This window comes from Pteropus medius, unplaced genomic scaffold, assembly GCF_902729225.1.
Source record: "Pteropus medius unplaced genomic scaffold, Ma_sr-lr_union100, whole genome shotgun sequence".
NCBI lineage: Eukaryota > Metazoa > Chordata > Mammalia > Chiroptera > Pteropodidae > Pteropus > Pteropus medius.
This window is the reverse complement of record NW_024340701.1, coordinates 9,924,650-9,944,215: the sequence shown is the minus strand read 5'-3', so window position 1 is coordinate 9,944,215 and position 19,566 is coordinate 9,924,650. Positions and strand designations below refer to the sequence as shown.

Genomic DNA, 19,566 nt, shown 5'->3' with positions numbered 1-19,566 from the left:
AGATCTTCAACCAGAGAAGTCCTGTTCATGCTCCTGGCTAACATTCCATTTAAATGAAGGATTCCATGGCTGGAGTAAGTTTGAAAGCCATATCCTAACTGAGTAACCTTGGGCAAGTTACTTCTCTAGGTGTCTGTTTCCTCCTCAGTAAAACTGGAATACTAGTAGTGATCATCATGAAAAAAAAAAAAATGTTAGCTACTATTTATTGTTTTTATAATAGTAGTAATAACTGTCTCACCTCCTGGTGTTAAAGAGGTGAAGAAATGTTTCCAAGGTCACACGGTGGGGTTAGTATATGGAGAAGAGCTGAGGGCTCGCAGGACATGACCATGCTATTATGTTAGTAGTTGGAGAGGTACTGAGAACCATCTTCTGATATTTGACCTTTTCTCCCAAGTTGGATAAAGCTATTCAGTGGAGAGAGTTACCTAATTCTGGGGGGAAAGTGAGCGAGGACTCTAATGCTGTGGGATTGCGTCCTCTTACTATAATTCCTAGTCCTTTCCTGATAGCCTTAGGGCATACAGCCCTTTGTACTTTATAGTCCTACCTTGGGAGCAAGTTCAGATGGCAAAACTTACCATTTGAGAACCTCCACTTTGTTAGAAAGCAGTATCAAAGTATGAATGTATTATTAATTATTGGTGTATTATCTTTGTTTACTAACTTTGGCAAGTAAGATTTCTCTGAGCCTTGGTTTTCCTATTTCTGAGACAATATAATTATCCCCCATTCCAGGTAGCAAGAAGCAAAGAGATCGTGATTTGTTAATTCTTTAAATATATATATATGGTAGAAGGGAGATAGGAGTAGATTGTCATTTTTTAAACTGAAAAAGAAATCCATACTTGGAATGGATGAGGCAGCCTGCCATCATAAGCAGTATTTTTACATATATTAATAGCTAAACAAAGTTTTTAAAGCAAATAATAGAATAAAATAAGAATAAAATGTTTTGATTAGAAAAACAGTAAAAATAAAAGTGTGCAATTACCCAAGTTGAAGTACATATTATTAACCATCCACACAGAATTTCAGGTCTGAGTGTCGACAATCACATTTTCTTTGTCCCTCAAGAAAATCTAGGATTTAATTTACTTCATTGATGGACTGTATGTTTAGAATAATAATGGCTTAGAAATGTAACATGTTTGGTCAGTTTTCTAAAGTAAAGCTTCAGGACCCTAGCTGCAAAAAAGAGAAAAGGAACAGAGGAGAGTCCTACTTATGCATACATATTCATTAATAGCAGGGAGAAAACTTTTAAGCAAAGAAAAATCAAATTAGCAATTTTACCAAAAACCACATTACTTTCTATACAATGGTGATCTGCTAGAAAAGTTTTATTTCTTACATCATCTCATTAATCTCATTAATGCCATAAGGCAGGTACCAACTGACCCCATTTCACAGATGGACAGGCTGAGGTTCAAACAGATGAAGTGTCTGCAATCCCACAGGTAGGAAATGGCAGAATTGGGCTTCGAACCCAAATTCTTGCCGCTACTCATGTTTTAATCATTAAGGTTGGCATCATGTCATTAAATAACATCCACAGAACTACTGGAAAAATGAAAAAGTATTCAAGCCTTATTTGGTGGTCAGTCTTCTCATTTCAAGCTGTACTTAAGAAACCAAACACTCATGGAACAAAACACTATTAGGCATACTATGGAGTTCATTTCGCGAAGTGGGATTTAGACCTTTTTTGGCCTTTTTTCCTATCCCTTTCCTTTCAAGTCTGCCTTCTGATTGCTACCACTAAACTTCGGTGCTTTCTCTTAATCATGGAATATGAATGTATTTACCAAAACAGGAAACTGAAGATTGTTTCAAATGTTTTTATTGACTATATATTCCTGGAAATCTCCACAGAAATTAAAACCGTGATCATTGACCCAAGAATTTCCCAAACCATCTAGACAAAGCCTCACATAGATCAGTGTGATGAAGTTTGAGAAAACTGAACTCTGTAATCTTTCGTAATTGCTTTAATCTTGGGTACTGTAAGAAATGGATCCTATAAGAAACCACCTTGAAATAATTTTTTTCATGTTTTTCTAGCAACTTATGAAGTTGAAATTGAAGAACTCCAAAAGGTATTGTTTCCTCTCTTCTTAACAACTTTATAACAAAAACAAGTATACAGAGTTGATTCTAAAGTAGTTTCTTTTATGAAGGAGGAAAGGTCTTCGTTTTTGGTTTTCCCCTGATTTCTGAGGCTTTGCCAGACTCCAGCTGCTAAGATTTTGAGGTCTGAGCCCTGTGATGTTAGAGACAGAAAATGTGTGACAGGACGGGAGAAGATAGTCCTAATCCCTTCCCAGCCCCTTATCTAATGCTGCCAGCACCAACTGGCCTTTAATAACAGTCCCCTTAGAGAAAAGAGTTCTTTGGCACAAGCCAAATTTGTATATCCCATGCTTTCATGAGAGTGACTGGACCCTTGAAGGCATATTTTCTAGGCTCCTGGTGGGCTCAGTGCTAGGTGCTACCTTGGAGGTCAAAGTTGCAACTTGATTAGGGCCCAAGTAGAATCACTGGCCTCAATTCCAGCTCCTGGCTGTATGATCTGGAACCTCCATTTTCTCATTTGCAATATAGCAATAAGAAGTACTCACATCTGGAGTCATTGTGAGAATGAATACAAGGTAAATCCAGGTAAACAGTTTAATAGTAAGTGCTCGGCATCTGTTCCATACATTTTACCTCTCTGAGCTTCAGTTGTCTTCTGTAAAATGGTGTTTTCCATGAGGGCAGGAAGCATATGCACATGCTATATCTGTAGTAGTAGATGCTCAGTACAAAAGGGGACCAATACTTGTTTCACTGTATTGCCAAGAGATCTGAGAGAGAGGAGGTAAGCACCTACTGTGCTTGACACACAGTAGGCGCTTACCTAACATAACTGGGTCAGTTAAGGTTCTATGCTTTTCTCAATGGGTACATTTAGTCTAGATCCTTCATCTTTCTGCTTTAGTTTTCTAATGCTTACTGGAAAAAATTGTTCATTCATGGATACATTTTATAGCTAGAAAACTATAAATGGCTGTTATGCCTATTAACAAGAATAGGATGTTTTATCAAAATGCCTCACTTACCTGGCAACATCAGCAAATAAACTTTTCTGCACAAGTGAACTTTCCAAATGATCAAGTTTTATCCCATTCAAAATAAAAATCATGAAAGTATTTTTAATTTTTAAATCCTTTAACCTTCAGACATATATTATGTTCAGCTCAGTATTTGATGAGTAGAATCTGGCATCACCCTTTCTTGAAGACTTGGAGTACCTTGAACGTAAATTGAGTGTGCACAGTCCATGTTCTTCTTTATGACATGCTCTTGGTCCCTTGAAGGTACTCAGAACTAGTTGTCTTTATACCAAATCACCACAAGTCTGTCTGCGGTAATTGTTTTCTGTTTCCTTACAGTTATCATTTCTTTCTTCTATCAATACCTTTGTGTCTAGCTGTGAATCTCTCATGTGGTCAAGCATGTATGTACCAAGTCCCTGTTGTGTGCCAGGCTCCTGTGCGTATATGGTGGCACTTAATCCTCAGTGTTACCCAGTGAGCTGGTACCACCACTTCCATTTTACAGGGACAAGTCGAGGCTCAGAGGTTAAATAATCTGTAAGTTAACAGATATAAAACAAGGTCCCTCTGACTTGTCGTTCTACCAGTGCTGCCATCCAGTCTGCTAGAATTATATAGAAAAGAAAAACTTGTAGTTTCTGAATGAAGGCCTACAAGGCTCTCCTCGAAGGAAAGTATACTTGCTCTTAGGCCTGGATTCTGTGACAGCATTTTGGATGCTAAGACATTCTATATCCTTCAGGGCTAGATTCCAAATAATGGCATCAAATATGTGACAACTAAATGAGGGGCTACATTGTTGTCATTGAGACATAATTTTAACGGAGTCAAATCTAGATTATGTGAGAGCTGATTTTCGATCAGAGGGTACATGATCAGTAAAATAATTCCCAGCATGAGTTGCACACTTGTGTATACTAATTTGCCCACTGAAACATTGCTCAAATATTACAAATTCATATTTCCTCATATGATTTAAAAGTCCTTTGTTCTGCAGATGCATTCCCAGAAAATAATTGATTTTTCTAAGTTATACATTACCTCTAGCATACACTGTAATTTCAAAAATGCTTTAGTTTTCAGATTGACCGAAAACAAGCTCTACTGGCGACAGTTCATGGAACTTTCTGTTGTCGGTCTCTACCTTTGCTCTGTACTGAGACCACCCATCTCACCTTCTGCTCTAGTTTCTAATGATTTGTGACCAGAGACCTAGTTGATAAGGGTAGATTTATGAAACTGACCATTTTCATCTTTACTTTCAGCCTTGGAAGAATTTTCTCCATCAAGAACTTAGGTGAGTTTTATCTTGCAAAAGAAAAGCATTAATCCAGCCACTGCCCCTTTGACAACTGAGCTACTTTTCCTGGATGGGCCACCTATGATTCCAGTGCCTGACCTGGTTTGGCTGCACCCCACTCCCCACCAACCCAGGGCCTTGCAAGGTGCCTAGTGCAGAGAAGGTGCTCAGGGATCCTGACCCTTTCACCATGTTCCAGCCCACACTGCTCTCACTCAGCAAACACTGAATCCCTAGCATGTGCAAGTCATTTGCTAGCTACTGCATCTGTTGTAGTGATAGTGGTCTAAGCACTACCCCAGGGGCTCCCCTGGATTAGATGGAGAGTCACACAATCCAACAAGCATATAACAATTACATGAATCCCCAAGAACTTACAATTTCCCTAACACACTATGCTGTTTCAAATCTCTTTGTCTTCGCCAATTTAATTCATTAACTCACCCCAACTTACTGATCTGGTAAACTCCTACTGACCATCAAACATCCCCTCTTATAAGAAGCCTTCCTTGACTCCCCTCCTTCAGTGAGAAGTAACCAACAAGTCTTTCCCTGTGGTACCACTGTAAGGTACACGTTTGTACTAATGTGACTCACTGTATGTCATGTTTGCTAATGAGTTCATCTTACTCTCTTCCCCACCCTCTTGTTCGTGAGCAGGGCCCATGTTTTCCTGATACCTCTCATACTTCCTGATACAGAGCAGGGCCTCCTTAGAGTTGGCATCTATTACCCTCCAACTGGAGTTATTTTTAATGTATTAAAATAAACATGGTTGTTAAACTCTGAGAAGCAAATATTAAAATTTTCTGGCTGATGCCAAAAACAGAGGTGCTGGGTCATGGAGAGAATCCTGCTTCAGCTTTGTCTCTCTCCTTGAGTTCTTGCCTGACTCAGTTCATGAGCCCCATAATTATCCTTTAGCATCTATCACAGTGCTGGGCACATGGTAGGCACATGTCAAATGGTTAATTGGTTCAACATTTATTGAGCTTTTACTCTGTTCAGACACTACTAGATTCTGAGATACAAAAAATGAATAGAATATATTTCCTAACTTTGGTTCAAGATGGGAGTGAAGTCTGGTTGGGGGAAATTACAATATAATGTAATCACTGATATGGAAATCATAAAAACACAGAGATGAGGCTCCAGGCATGCTTCCTTGAAGAGTGACAACTGAGGTGAATCTTAAAAGACATGTAGGAATTGGCCAGGTGAAGATGGCAGAATGTAGGTCCCAGGCTTAAGGAAAAGCCTAAGAAAAGACATAGAATATTAAAAAGTGAGGCCATTAGAGGAATCCACAGTCTGATACTGCTTGAGCATAAAGTATAGCAGGAATAAAGCTGGAGAAGTACGCAGACATGGTTCCAGGGGAGCCTAGCTCCCTAATTCATCATTTAGATAGCCCTGTCCAATAGAAATATGTGAAAACCACATCATTTAATTTTTCTCCTAGCCATATTTTAAAAGGTAAAAAGAAACAGCCTGAAATTAATTTTAATAATGTATTTATCCAATTTATCCAAAATGTTATATTTCAATGTGTAATCATTATAAAAACTATTACTGAGGTGTTTATATTCTTTTTTCATACCAAGTCTTCAAAATCCAAATGCATTTTACACTTACGGGTCAATCAAGACTAGACACATTTCAAGTGTTTAATAGCCACTTGTGGACAGTGGCCACTGTACTGGATGACACAAATTTAGACTTTATCTTTTAGGTCAGGGGAAACCACAAAATAGTTTCAAAGCAGAGATATTATACCTCTCTCCTCTACAGTAGTATTCCTACAATTCATAATATTAAATTTGAGAGTTATTTATGAAGATTCAACTATGTAGAAACTACTGGACAAGGCCTGCAGGATGGGAAGATGGATTACAGGGGACATGTATACGAGCAAGGCAGGTAAAAGCTTTAGGAGAAATACCAGAAATGTGCAATGGAACAAAAATTATCGAGCAATTCTAACTCAGCAAATGTGTTGATGAGGAAAGGGACACCAGCAATTATTAAGGGTCCATTACATGCTGTAAACGATGCTAGGCTTTCAACATTTTTATCACATTTCATTCTCATGGCAACCATGGAGTCTGGCATGGTGACCTTTCATTTATAGATGAGGAAATGTGATTTTTCAGAAAGGTTAATCTTAAACGTTTAGGAAGAGGTATAGTGGGGATTAGAACCCAGCTCTCATTTTACAGCCCCTGTTCATCACAAAAAAACTAATAAATGGCCTTAATGGCGAACAAGAGTGCCCGGTAATTAGATGAATGAATGAAAATCCTCAAGACTCTTTCCGTTGTCTTTCAGAACAGCACTCTCCTGGTGTTTCTCCTTCCTTCATGACCACAGCTTATTCTCTTTGAGGGCTCTTCTTTCTCTGCCTCCCATAGAAGCATGGTTATAGAACTATCTAGTTCGCTATAACGCCAGAAGCAGAAGTTCTTACGTGGTTATTGATGTTCCCCAGAATTCTGTCCTTGGTCCTCAGTCTTTTCATCAGACCCTCCACCTTGACTCTCTTATACGTCTCCACTGCAGCTGTGGTCTACATACTGGTGCATGGCAGTCATTTATTTCATTAGGGAACACTCTGCGCCAGGTGCAACGCTACGCTACCATGAATTACACAGCATAGTGCTGGGGATATGTGTGTGAATAAGAGTTCTGCCTCTTTATAACTTGATTTTTAGTTAGTCGACAAGGCAAAGTAGAAGTACTGGAGACAGATCCATACATAGTACATTATAATACAAGATAAAGGGACAAAGTGTTGGGGGAGGAGATAAGAAGGTATGACTGCTTGAGAGACTTATGGCAAGATTCTCAGAGGGAAGACATTTAGACAAATTGATAAGGGTGTCGTGTTTTCCAGCAATGTAAGATGTGAAGGCATGTCTGACAAAGGAAACAAAGGGGCAAGTTGTGTCAAGTAGCATGGTAGCTTTGGGGAATTATGAGTCTCGAGTAGAGCAAAAGTACAGGGATGGAGCAGAGGGATGTGGCTGGCCCGATCCTGGTTCCCTGTATCTTAAAAACGACAAAAACGAAGGACGTCTGTTTAAAGCAATTTTCTGATTTATCTCATTTAGAATCAAGTGGTGCATTATCATATACTCTAAACTTTACTTTTTTTCTTGGTATTTCTTCACATTTAAGCCCTAAACATGAAGATGAAGATAAAACAATGAAGGAAAAAGAGCCATCTGGATTAGAACCTCAAAAAACAGCAAAGGATCCACACTCGAACCATCTTTTCAAGGTATCTGTGTTCTTGGGTTCCAGACCAAACGGTACAGTTCAGCCATGTGTAGGATCATCCTAATGGGATGACTTTTTAGAGGCTGAGATGTGCAGCTCCCCAAAGAAACAGAGTCAAGAAGATGCAGTGGGTTTTCGAGGGCATTTTATCAAAGACATGAACGTGACAGTAACTCCGAGCTCTGGCCTTAGCTGTGAAGCAGATCTTAGAAGCAGAGCTGGGACTAGTGTGAGTTCAGCAAGGCACCCAGAGGGCAAAATATTAAGACACTCAGGTACCTCCCCTGGATCTGCACAATGCTGGAGCGAGGGCCTCCTTAGGTTTTGTACTCTAAGGCCCTGTTTAGAAGAGTGACTTAGTCTCTGCACTAGGTCATCTTATCTATAAAATGAGAATAAATAATCCCCACCCAATTACCATCCCCATTCCTATCCTCAATCATGATGATAAAATGAAATAATGTATATTATAGTGCTTTGTAAGCCACAAACTACCATAAAAATAAAATGTATTATTGTCTATTAAGTAATTGATTAATATTATTTATTAATAGTAAATACTTATATATATATCTATATCTAGTTGACACTATCCCCTATAAAACAGTTAGTGTGGTCAGAGGCTTAAAAAGTAGTTTCCGCCAGGGCTACTACCATGCTGAAAACATTCTAGATACCTGTACAATCTACCTGTTTAGATACCTTATGATAGCAAATTGTTCCAGTTCCATCTGCAGGGCTTGGGTAAATCAAATGCCTTGGTGGTGGTGTGGTTCTGAACTGGTTTGTAGGCCCAGAGGCCAGGCTGGACCAGGATGGATATTTACAGAGTATCACAAAGCAGCATAATTCACTAATCATGAAAGACAGGGACCAGAGCCAGGTAAGCAGCACTGCGTGTCAAGGCCAGAGGGCAGGGGCAAAGCCATAAATGGGTGATGAGCCCAGAGATCAGAAAGGGTTAATCAGGAATGTACGAGGAAGGCAGTGGAGGAGCACGATTAAGGATACTGACCATAAAGGGAAAACGCAGGATATGCCCTTTTTCAGTGTTGGCCACATGACAAGGGCAAGGTATGGGGTCCAGCTACCGCCAGAATGACATATTCCCACTTTCATGGAGTGGATTTGAGCTTTGAATATTGTTAGAAGTTACTCGAAATGTATTATGTAAATGTGGTAAGTCATCTAGCTGGGTAGTGCTCTTTGGGTTCAAATATAAACTGTTAGTAGATACCTAATCCAGTGTTTTTCTAGCTGTGAGATCAGAGACTAGTTATTTAACTTGATAAAACTTTTTATCAAGAGGACTAATATTTTCCTAATGAAATGTCATGAAAATTAAGAGAGAGAATATATAAAGAGCCTACCCTATAGTCAGTGCTCCATTGTATCCTGTTTCCTGTGGGTCTGCCTCTGTGCCAGGCATTCATTGGCCGTTCAGAGGTAAACGAAGGATGGTGGTATGCATCCTCATGAAACTTAGGGTCTAGTGACACAGTGTTAAATAAAACAATAAATAATTGTTATCTGTGAGGGATGAATAAATAAAGAATGGCATAAGTAAGCAAAGAACTAAACGGATACATCACAGCCCTGAAGTATTCTCCCTGTTGCATGTGTTTAGGTAGGTGCCTACAAAGGGACACCTGGAAAAATCCAGATGACGAAAGGCCATGGAAGTAGGGATAGCACACTGGCCAGGAAGCAGGACACTGTGATTGACATCCAGACAAAGGCCTGCCCTGAAGACCCAAAGCTGGCCAGGCATTTCCAAGGAAAATGTAAGTCACATTTCTTCCCGGTTCTCTTCACCACTACCAAGTTATTTTAAAGCTGCGCATGACCAAGATTTTAATTTATTTTATAAATATTTATTGAACGTTTGTTATGAACCAAGTAACTTGCCCTAATGAGGCACCTCTGCAGTAGTGGAAAGAGGGCTGGATTTAGAAGCGAAAGACCTGAGTTCAATCTGGATTCTAATACTTACTAGCTATGTGGTAAGTAAGTTCATATTCCTGTAGCTCAATTTCTTCATTTATAAAAAGGGATCGTAATATGGACCTCACGGGGGTTCTATGAACACAAAATCTGACAGTATGTCACAATTAATTGGTATTCGGCAAATGTTTGTTCCTTTCTTTTTATATCTACTAGCTCCTGTTGTTTTTTTGTAGGCCCAAGTAACTGACACACTGATGATATAGTGCCATAACATTAGTTAACTTTATTCAGGTCGCATTTTACGCTCATGTTAGTCAAGATTCTTGATTGCAAGTAACAGTAATCAAATCATATTGTCTTAAGCAAAAAAAGAAAAGGTGGCTCATCTAGCAGAAAGTATGGGCATGGCTGGATCCGGGGACAAAACCACATCACAAGGACTCAGTATTACTTTTTCTACTCTTGGCTTTGCTCAGCCTCTGGCTTATCTCCATTTTCAGACAGCATCTAGCAGTGACAGGCTTAGACCCTGTCTTCTTAGAAACCTGAGAGGAAAACTAGAAATCACTCTCTTCTCAACAGTTATAAGGCACAGATCTGAGTCTTTGGCTCTGATCGGGTCACATGCCATCCCTGAAACAGCCATTATGAATGCAGGCTATGATGCTATGATTGACCTAGCCTGGGTCATTAACTCACCTATAGAGCTGAAGGTAGAGTCAGTTCTGCCGAAACTATACAACATCAGATTGAAAGATTTCCCAAGGAAAATAAGACCTGTTTTTAGGAGGGGGGAAAAGAAGTAGACACTGGGTAGACAAAGAAAACAGATGTCCACTCCAGCCCAATAGCCACAGCAAACCACTGCCATTTCCTAAAGGGTTATAATCAGAGTTATAGGAAGAGTAAATTTGTAATGATCACAAGATGGACTCAAGACCCCTTAAAATCTGCCTCCAGACTAGTTGGCCTCATCCCTGCCACACAACTCCTTCCTTGCACACTCTCTGCTCTATTTTCAGTTACTGGCATATTTAGATGTTCCTGTAATTCTCCTGATGTCTTTCCTCTGTCTGAAATGCCTTTATGCTCATTCTCTACCTACTGACGTCCTATTAATCCTTTAAGATCCATCTTAAAAGTTACTTCTTTTGAGGCTTCCCTGACCTCAATCCATCCTCCTCTTTCCCACTCTTCAGGGATCCCAGTTCCTTACACCTCTCTATTTTCATGTAAGCAGCAACTGAATGATCATGTTTCCATTTTAGGCCTTAGAGTTGAGCTTTTCTGGGACCCAGGACCACTATAACTAATCCTGTAACCTTGGAAAATTTATTTACTTTCACATGCAAATGAAGATACTATACTTATTCCCCAATGCTGTTTATCGCTGCATATAAAGTGTATGGTTCGTGTGCTAAATAACTGTTAGTTCTCTTCATCTATTTTCATTTCTGAAAACTTACAGCATGCCTGACATTATAATTCTTTGTGTACATATTTGTCTCTCATGGTATATATACTGTGAGCACCTTGAGATTAGTGACCATTTGGTACAATGCTTTGTATTTCTGTTACCTGGCACAGTGTCTGGCACACTTCCTCTACCAAGAAAACTTTGGTGAGTAAAAGAATGAAAGAATAAATCAAACTTCAGCTTCTGAGAGTAAAGTGGATTAGAAAATCCGAATGCTTCTTCCAACAGAAACAAAGTGAAGAATAATTATTTTTTAATTTATAGAAGTATCAGAACCGGTACAAATAGAAAGCGTCTGTATACCTGCAGTAAACAAGAGTCCTGGGAAGTGAGTGAGTGCCAATGCCACTTTTGCCCTGAGGGTTTTTACTGAGCTCTGACTCCCTTGAGTTCCTATTTTGACTGCATGCAGAGTACAGGGGCTCTATCCCAGGGCCTGCCCAAAGGGAGTTTATAATAGGAGACTCCTGTATAAAGTTGGGACCCCAAAGGGTTACATTCACACTTTCAGAATAAACAAGACCGTGCCTATAGTTTACAACACTGTATTGCATATTTATAAATTAGTGAAGATTTATAAATAAAAAATAATAATGCTCTCATGCATTATTGCCACAATAAAAAATTTTTAATTTAAAAAGACACAGAGGAAAAAAGACATTTCTGATGAGGTAAATAAGAAAGCACAGAGGTAGCATTAATTTAAAAACCATGCCTTAAGAGGAGAAGTAGACAGAATTATTTAGTGTAGGAAAAAAAAGGGCGGGGGGTGGAAAAATTGAAGTGAATAGAAGAGTTACAGGAAAGCCCTGAATATGGGGCTGAAAGCCATTTCCATGCAATTATGTAATGTCCATGAAGAGTCACTATAGATTTGGGGATTATACCATGATAAAAACAGCCTGAAGAAGATTATTCTGAGTAATCCGTACATACCGCTAAAGCACAAAGGGAGTTGCTGAATCCATTAATAAGTCTTTGTAATACTTATGATGAGTAGCATAAAATGCTTAGTTGAGAGTGTGTATGAAAATAGGAAAGTTTTGAGAAAAAAATACAAGTGAGTGTTTTTCTATTCTCCTATTCAAGTAGGCCTCTTTTGAAAAAATAAAAGGATTGCTTCTTTGAAAAGAAATTCTAAAAAACTGCTTCTAAAAAAATTAGCAATATATAAAACTCACTGAGCAGAAGGAAATTGGCCCACTTTGACCCAGGTGCTACATGAAGGAAAAAAAAAAACCTGTTATTATAAGCTGATCGTCATGTGCACCTGCAGTTCAAATTCACACTGTGTGGTCCAAAAGAAACTCGGTTGAATCTAAAGTTGTATTAGCTTGGTAGCCCTGCCAGACAACCAGTAGAAGCAAACATAAATCCTCTTTGATGGAACCTCCTTTGTCCCAGGTTTCAAATAATTCCCACAAAATGATTTTTAAAAACAACAGTTCGTAGACAAAATATAATGAAACACACAAGTAAACAAGTCACATTGAGTGAAAACCAGCAGAATGACAGACAACAGAAACCAGCCTGCAAGATACTACAGATATTAGCATTATAAGACACAAAGCATAACTATATTTAATATTTTAAAAATAAAACAGATTTTAAAGAGAAAATAATCAATAAATTGATATAGAAATGCAATAGGTGAATTATACATCAGATTCTGAGGAAGCAATGTACTAGAAGATAAATCTAAAGAGATTATCCAAAATTTATACCACAGAGGAAAGGACTGAAAAGAACAAAAAGGTAAGTTTCATGCAGGATAGAATGAGAAGTCTTAAAATCATCAAGTCAGAGTTTCACAAAAGGACACTAGGAAGAGTGGAGAAGAGGAAATAATAGGTAAAAGAGATAGTATTAGATAATTTTCCAGAATTGTAGAAAGATATCAATTCGCAGATTCATGAGCACTAATAATCTCAAGCAGGAAAAGTAAAAAAGCCATACCTAGTCATATCGTAGAGAAACTGAAGAACATTGAAAAATAAGAGACTATCTTAAAATATCATAAAAGCAGAAAAAGGAAAAGACCAATTACCTACAAAGAATTAAGTAGGCTGACTGCTGAGTTCTCAAAAACAAGAATGTATGTTTAGAATACAATGCTGCTGAAAATATATTAAATATCTACCTAGAATTTTATAACTAGTAAAAATGTCCATCAAGAATGAAGGAAAAAAAATACAATATTTCCAGAACAATAGTAACAGATATTTTAATGACCAAATAAAACTTTCTAAAGGAAATTCTGAAGTGTGTACTTCAGGCAGAAGAAAAATAATCCCACACAGAGAATTCTAGATGCAAGAAAGAAAACTGAACTAAAATATTAACTAAATAAAATAATAATAGTGTCAAATTAGGGCAAAGAGAACTAAAATATTGAATATTAATGGCATATGCATTGGGAAGATGATCAAAGTTAAAGCATTCTAAGGTTTTTAATTGACAATAGCTATATTAATTCAATATTAATTAAAAGAATAGCTAGAATATACTCCTTAAAAGATACCAAAGTGTGAAAAAGCAAGTCACAGAGTGGGAGAAGATATTTGAGATATATTTATATATTTGACAAAGGACTCATATATGAAATACGTGAGTTCTATAAACATCCTTGTATCTAGAAAATATGAAACAGAAATATTTTATATTTCTATAAACATCCTTCTATCCAGAATATATAAAATAGAAATCAATCAGGAAAAAAAAAAACATTTAGAGAAAGTGGGAAAATTTTTAAACAGACATTTCACCAAAGAGGAAATCCAAAAGGGAAATACACTGACCAACTTCATTAAGTCTCAGGGAAATGCAAATGAACCTAAAATGCAGTAACACTATATGACCAACAAAATGGCTAAAATTTAAAAAGACTAAATATATCAAGTGTTAGTGAAGTTATGGAACAACTCTTCTACACTGCTAGGATTGCAAATTGGGATAATCGCTTTGAAAAATGTTTAGCTGTATCAATTAAATCCCAACACATATATATCCTGTGTCCAAGCAATTCCATGCCTATTCTTATACCCAGTAGAAATGTGTACTTCAATTTACCAAGACACATGCAATATGTTCATAACAGAACTTTTCTTTATAATAGCCTCAAACTAGAAACTGTCCAAATGTCCATCAAAAGTAGAATAAATTGCAATATATTCACACAATGGCATAGTTATGGGAATGAACAAATTACAACTATATACAGCAATATGAATGTATAGCACAAACATAAAAAGTAAGCGGCACTAAAGAGCACATTCTAAATGATTTAGTTCACATAAAGTTCAAAAATATGCAGGATTTACCTCTGGTATTAGAAGGTAAGGGAGTTGTTATCCTTAGGTGAAGGAACAGTGACCAGAAGAGAGCATGAGAGGGGCAGTCTAAGACACAGGCAAGATTATATTTTTCAATCTATGTGCTGTGTACATGATTATGTTTGATTTGGGAAAATTCATTAATCTGTACTCTTACGATTTTAAAACATAGTAGGGTAACTGTAAAAAAAGATAGACATTGCATACATACCTTGCAAATAAAAAAGAATGAAGAAATCTCAATCAAGAAAGAGGAAGACGAGGGGAAGAAAATGGAATAAATAATAAAAGTATGTAATAAGAGAGTAGATATAAATTTTAAAATACTGATAAACTATAAGTGTAATACATGAGATTCTCGTTAGAAGATATATGCATTCAAATTATTCAATATTTAAAAATATCCCAGACAAGAAAAAGCTGAAAAAGTTCACCACCAAACTAGTATTACAAGAAATGTTAAAAAGACTTCTTTAAGACTAAGGAAAAAAAAAGATAAAAAACATGAATAATAAAATGTCAATAACTACATATCGATAATTATTTTAAATGTAAATGGATTAAATGCTCAAATAAAAAGACATAGTATGGTTGAATGGATAAGAAAATAAGACCCTTACATATGCTACCTACAAGAGATTCATTTCAGATGGAAAAACACACAGACTGAAATTAAAGAGATGAAAAAAGAAGCTGGGGTAGCAATACTTATCTCGGACAAAACAGACTTTAAAACAAAGGCTATAATGAGACAAAAAAGGACCCAGTAATTCCATTTCTGAGTGTTTATCCAAGAAACCCAAAACACTAATTCAAAAAGACGTATGCGCTCAAATTCAAATGTTCATTGCAGCATTATTTTCAATAGCCAAGATATGGAAGCAACCTAAGTGTTTATCAATAGATGAATGGATAAAAAAGTTGTACATATATACAATGGACTATTACTCAGCCATAAAAAAGAATAAAATCTTGCCATCTGCACCAACATGAATGGACCTAGATGGTATTATGCTGAATGAAATAAATCAGAAAAAAACAAATACCATATGATTTCACTTATATGTGGAATCTAAAAAACAAAATGAACAAACAAAACAGAAACAAACGCATAGATACAGACAACATTTTTATGGTTGCCAGATGGGAAGGGAGGTCAGGAGGAGAAGTAAAAAGGGGAAAGTGATTAAGAAATACAAATTGATAGTTACAAAATAGTCATAGAGATATAAAGATAGCATAAGAAATATAGTCAATAATATTGTAATAACTAGGGTGTCAAAGAGTACTAGATTTATCAAGGTGATAACTTTGTGAGTTATATAAATGTCTAATTACTATGTTGCACACCTGAAATTGATATAATATTGTATGTCAACTGTAATTGAAAAATAAAAAATTGTTTTAAAAATTTGAAGAAAATTAGGGAAAAAAATATTTGAGTGCCTTTTATGTGCCCAGCATTGTTCTTGGTGCTAAGGGTATAGCAGTACACAAAAGAGACAAAACCTCCTGTCTTCAGGAAGGTTGCATTCTGATCAGAAGAGACAGATAATAAATATATCAATAGTAAAATATCTGTGTGGAGTGGTAGTAAATGTTATGGGAAAAAATAATAAAGCAAGGAAAGAGAATTAGGGAAGCAGGTGGAAGTAGTGGAAGTTGTAATTTTAAAGTGCTCATAGATGATCTACAGCCATGCCATCCTGAACAAACCTGATCTCGTCTGATCTCAGAAGCTAAGCAGGGTTAGGCCTGGTTAGTACGTGGATGGGAGACCTAGGAAAACCAGGTGCTGTAGATAAAAAAAAAAAAAAAAAATGAAAAATAAGGGATTGTAAGCTGACAAGTTCTTTGCAATCTGTAAGGTCAACCAAGGGTTGCCTCACCAAATAAATAAATAATAAATAATAATAAATAAATAAATAGCTCATGGATGTCCTCAAAGACCTCAAGTGGATGAGGAAGCGAGTCATATGGATCTAGGGTAAGAATGTCCTGGTGAGAAGGGGAAAGAAGTACAAATATCCTGAGGCAGGCACCTACTGGCTGTATTGGTGTTAATAGCAGGGAGTCCAGAGTGACTGGAGCAGTGTGTCTGTCTGACAGAGTATAGTAGGAAATGAGGGCAGAGATATTAAAGAGCCAGAGAGTGTAGGGGCTTTTTCAGACCATCTCAAGAACTTTGGCATTTACACAAAATGAGATTTTAAAAGCCAATGTAAGGTTTTAAGTAAAGAACAGAATGATTCTACTTGTATTTTACAGAATTATTCTGGCTGCTGTCTTGAAAACAGAATACAGAAAGGTAAATTAGGAGGCCTGGTAAGTTTGTCGCAGGAATTTAGGTGAGAGATCGTGATAGCTTAGAGGAGGGTATTGTACTAGAGTTGCTGAGATGTCTTTGGATTCAAGATGTGACATGAAAGACTGGAGGTGGGAAATGAGAAAGGAGGCAAGGTTGTCTTCAAGGTTTTGTACGAATCAACTGAAAGGGTGGAGTTGCAACTTTTTATTGAATTGGGTCAGACTTCAGGAAGAGCAAATTCACGGAGAAACTGAGAGTTTGGTTTGGAATGTAATATATTTAGACAACCAATGGAAATGGTATGAAGCCGATGGAGTGTCTAGAATTCACCAGAGATGTCCAAGAGCTGTAAATGTGGGCATTGTCTATGCGTTTTTAAAATGAAGTTACGAATTTTTACATTTGCCTCAGCCAAAAAGAGTAAGTAAAAAAATTGTCCTAAACTAAGAATTAAGCACCTGTGTGTTTAGCATCTTTGTTTTGTTTTGAAGAAATTTACTGATAACTCCTTAAGAAAAAGCAGAACCCTATGCCTCTGGGAGCTGACATCCATTGAGACAGTCTGGAGCCTATATGCTAACTGACTTCTTGTCAGAGGATGAAATCTTGTTGGTCGGTTCCTAGTTAATAGGCACAACTCAATTTGCTTATTGTTTATTTCACAGATGTATTACTACTTATTTCTGATTAACAGTTCATGTTTGAAAATGGATCTGAATCACCCATATTCTAAATATTAATCTATGCCAACTGATAAAAAGCTGGCAGTTTTATGGTAATGACAAAATTATCAGCTCTGTGAAATAATCCAGCACCTGCATTTAACTAGCTACTTGTGCAAACAATCCCAATACATTTTACAACCTGGCAAACCGTCTTCTGGCTTATTCCAACATCAATGAATATTGAATGTTGACATGTGTTCGATCAATTTTTCTAAGAAATTGTACTTTAAGGAAAGAAATGCACAAAACTAGGCCATCTAGGCGTAGATAGAGAAGTCCCTGAAGGACTTCACCATTTGAGGGCTGGGGTTAGAGGAAGAACCGTCAAAGCAGAGGAGTTACTGGTTTACTAGGTAACTAGCACCCTTTATAAAAATGCATTAAGTCCTTGACACAGTCACCTAAAGAGCAGTTGTTATTAATCATTATCCCAACATCAGAGAATCATAACAGGGTCTCTGCAAGGGGAAACGGTTTGCCAAAGGATCATACATACTAAGATTCTAATCCAGTTTTGGCACATGTAACCTGCTGTTTCCTATTTTTGCCTCCATTGCTGGGGTGTAAATGCACTTATGATAGCAGTTGTTCTTCAAGGGGTTTCTCTGTTTTCCTTACAGCTGGGTATGCAGAGGCCTTGGAGGTGACTAAAGAAACACCAAGCCAAGGGGCCTTTAAGCCAAATTCCATCTCAGAGGAGACGTACGATGACGTCGAGTACTCTAGGAGACAGGGGTAAGTACATTCCAGACCTTCAGCAGTGCGGTGAGACTTTAAATAAATGTGGTGAGACTTTAAAGGTGCAATACAAGTTAATGGTGTTTGTTTCTTTTCTCCCCACAGATCAAAGTCAGACTTCTCTAACTCATTTGCCTCAGATAATGGTAAGTATAAGAAGACATTTCTGAAACTGCCAATAGTAATTGCTGAGTGCTCTGTGGCTGATTTATGATAAACTGTCTTTTATTTTTTTATTTTTTTAAATTAAGTTTATTGGGGTAACATTGGTTAATACAATCATAATTTTCAAATGAAAACTGTCTTTTATTTATATATATTTTTAATAATACCAATTGGGCAGGGTGGTAATAAGCTACGGGAAGTAAGTGGTTTGAGATATGTGCTGATAAATGCATTTAGAATTGTGAAGGTAAAGATGCTGGTAATGGTGCTCATGTGGGGGAAAAAGAAAAAGTCAACATCACTGTGAAATTGCTTCCTTCCTGATCTCTTCACAACGCAGAACTGATTATAGGAATGTTTTTACTTAAAACACTTTCATGGCTTCCCAATATTTTTACAATCTACCTTAATATGGTCTAATGGTCTTGAGTGGTTTGCCCCTACCTGCCTCTGAGGCCTGTTCTCTCACTCTCTATACTCTATGTTTGAGATCCAGTCATGCTGAACTTTTAGCTCCCTTTCCAAGCTCCCACTGCAGGATGTTTGTATATACTACTCCCTCTTGCTAGAATTTTCTTTCCTCCCCTGGATCCCTTTGCCTAAGTTACTCCTAACCTTTCTTATATCAGATCGATCATTATCCTCCCAGCGCATCCGATCTTTGGTATACAGTCTCAGAGTATCATGGCCCTCCTTTTCATAGCACTTGTCAGAGCTGTAATATATTTATGTGATTTTTTGATTAATGACTATCTTCCCTCCTAGATGGTTTTCTTCTTTATGCTTACCGTTTTCCCTAGCCCCTACTATAATGCCTGGCACATGTTATATATTGTTTTAAATATTTGTCAAATGAATGAATGAAAAAAATAATGGAAGAATAATCAAATCCTACTCTGATTGTTTCTGTTCTTCTTAGAATGTCAGAATTTTAGATGGAGAAACTATCCTTGAGATCATTAAACACAGTATCCTCATTTTAAAATGGAAACTGAGGCACAGAGAAGTTAAATGACTCTCCCATACACCTTGTGCGTGAGTCAGGTTCTGAACTTGAAAATACTGTCGTCAGGGTAGACTCAAAGTGTATCTGTGACTACTAAAGCATATGTGCTGGGCTAAGCTAAAGCCATGCCATTAAGGGAAAGATTATTCAAGATGTATTAGTTCTCCATTATTTCCCCAGAATTCAAC

At 37.2% G+C, this 19,566-nt stretch overlaps 1 protein-coding gene and 1 pseudogene across 3 annotated transcripts in view; both read left to right on the top strand.

The window, feature by feature from the left end:
- FYB2 (FYN binding protein 2) overlaps window positions 1–19,566 on the top strand; it is a 104,642-nt gene that overhangs the window by 63,840 nt on the left and 21,236 nt on the right. For all 3 annotated transcript variants that reach the window (XM_039887354.1, XM_039887343.1, XM_039887361.1), the window contains 6 exons: window positions 2,068–2,102; window positions 4,367–4,398; window positions 7,579–7,681; window positions 9,308–9,464; window positions 18,090–18,204; window positions 18,313–18,353. In XM_039887354.1, the coding sequence (XP_039743288.1) occupies window positions 2,068–2,102; window positions 4,367–4,398; window positions 7,579–7,681; window positions 9,308–9,464; window positions 18,090–18,204; window positions 18,313–18,353 (483 nt within the window). The remainder of the gene's footprint in view (window positions 1–2,067; window positions 2,103–4,366; window positions 4,399–7,578; window positions 7,682–9,307; window positions 9,465–18,089; window positions 18,205–18,312; window positions 18,354–19,566) is intronic.
- Window positions 16,125–16,240, top strand: LOC120623022 (uncharacterized; annotated as a pseudogene).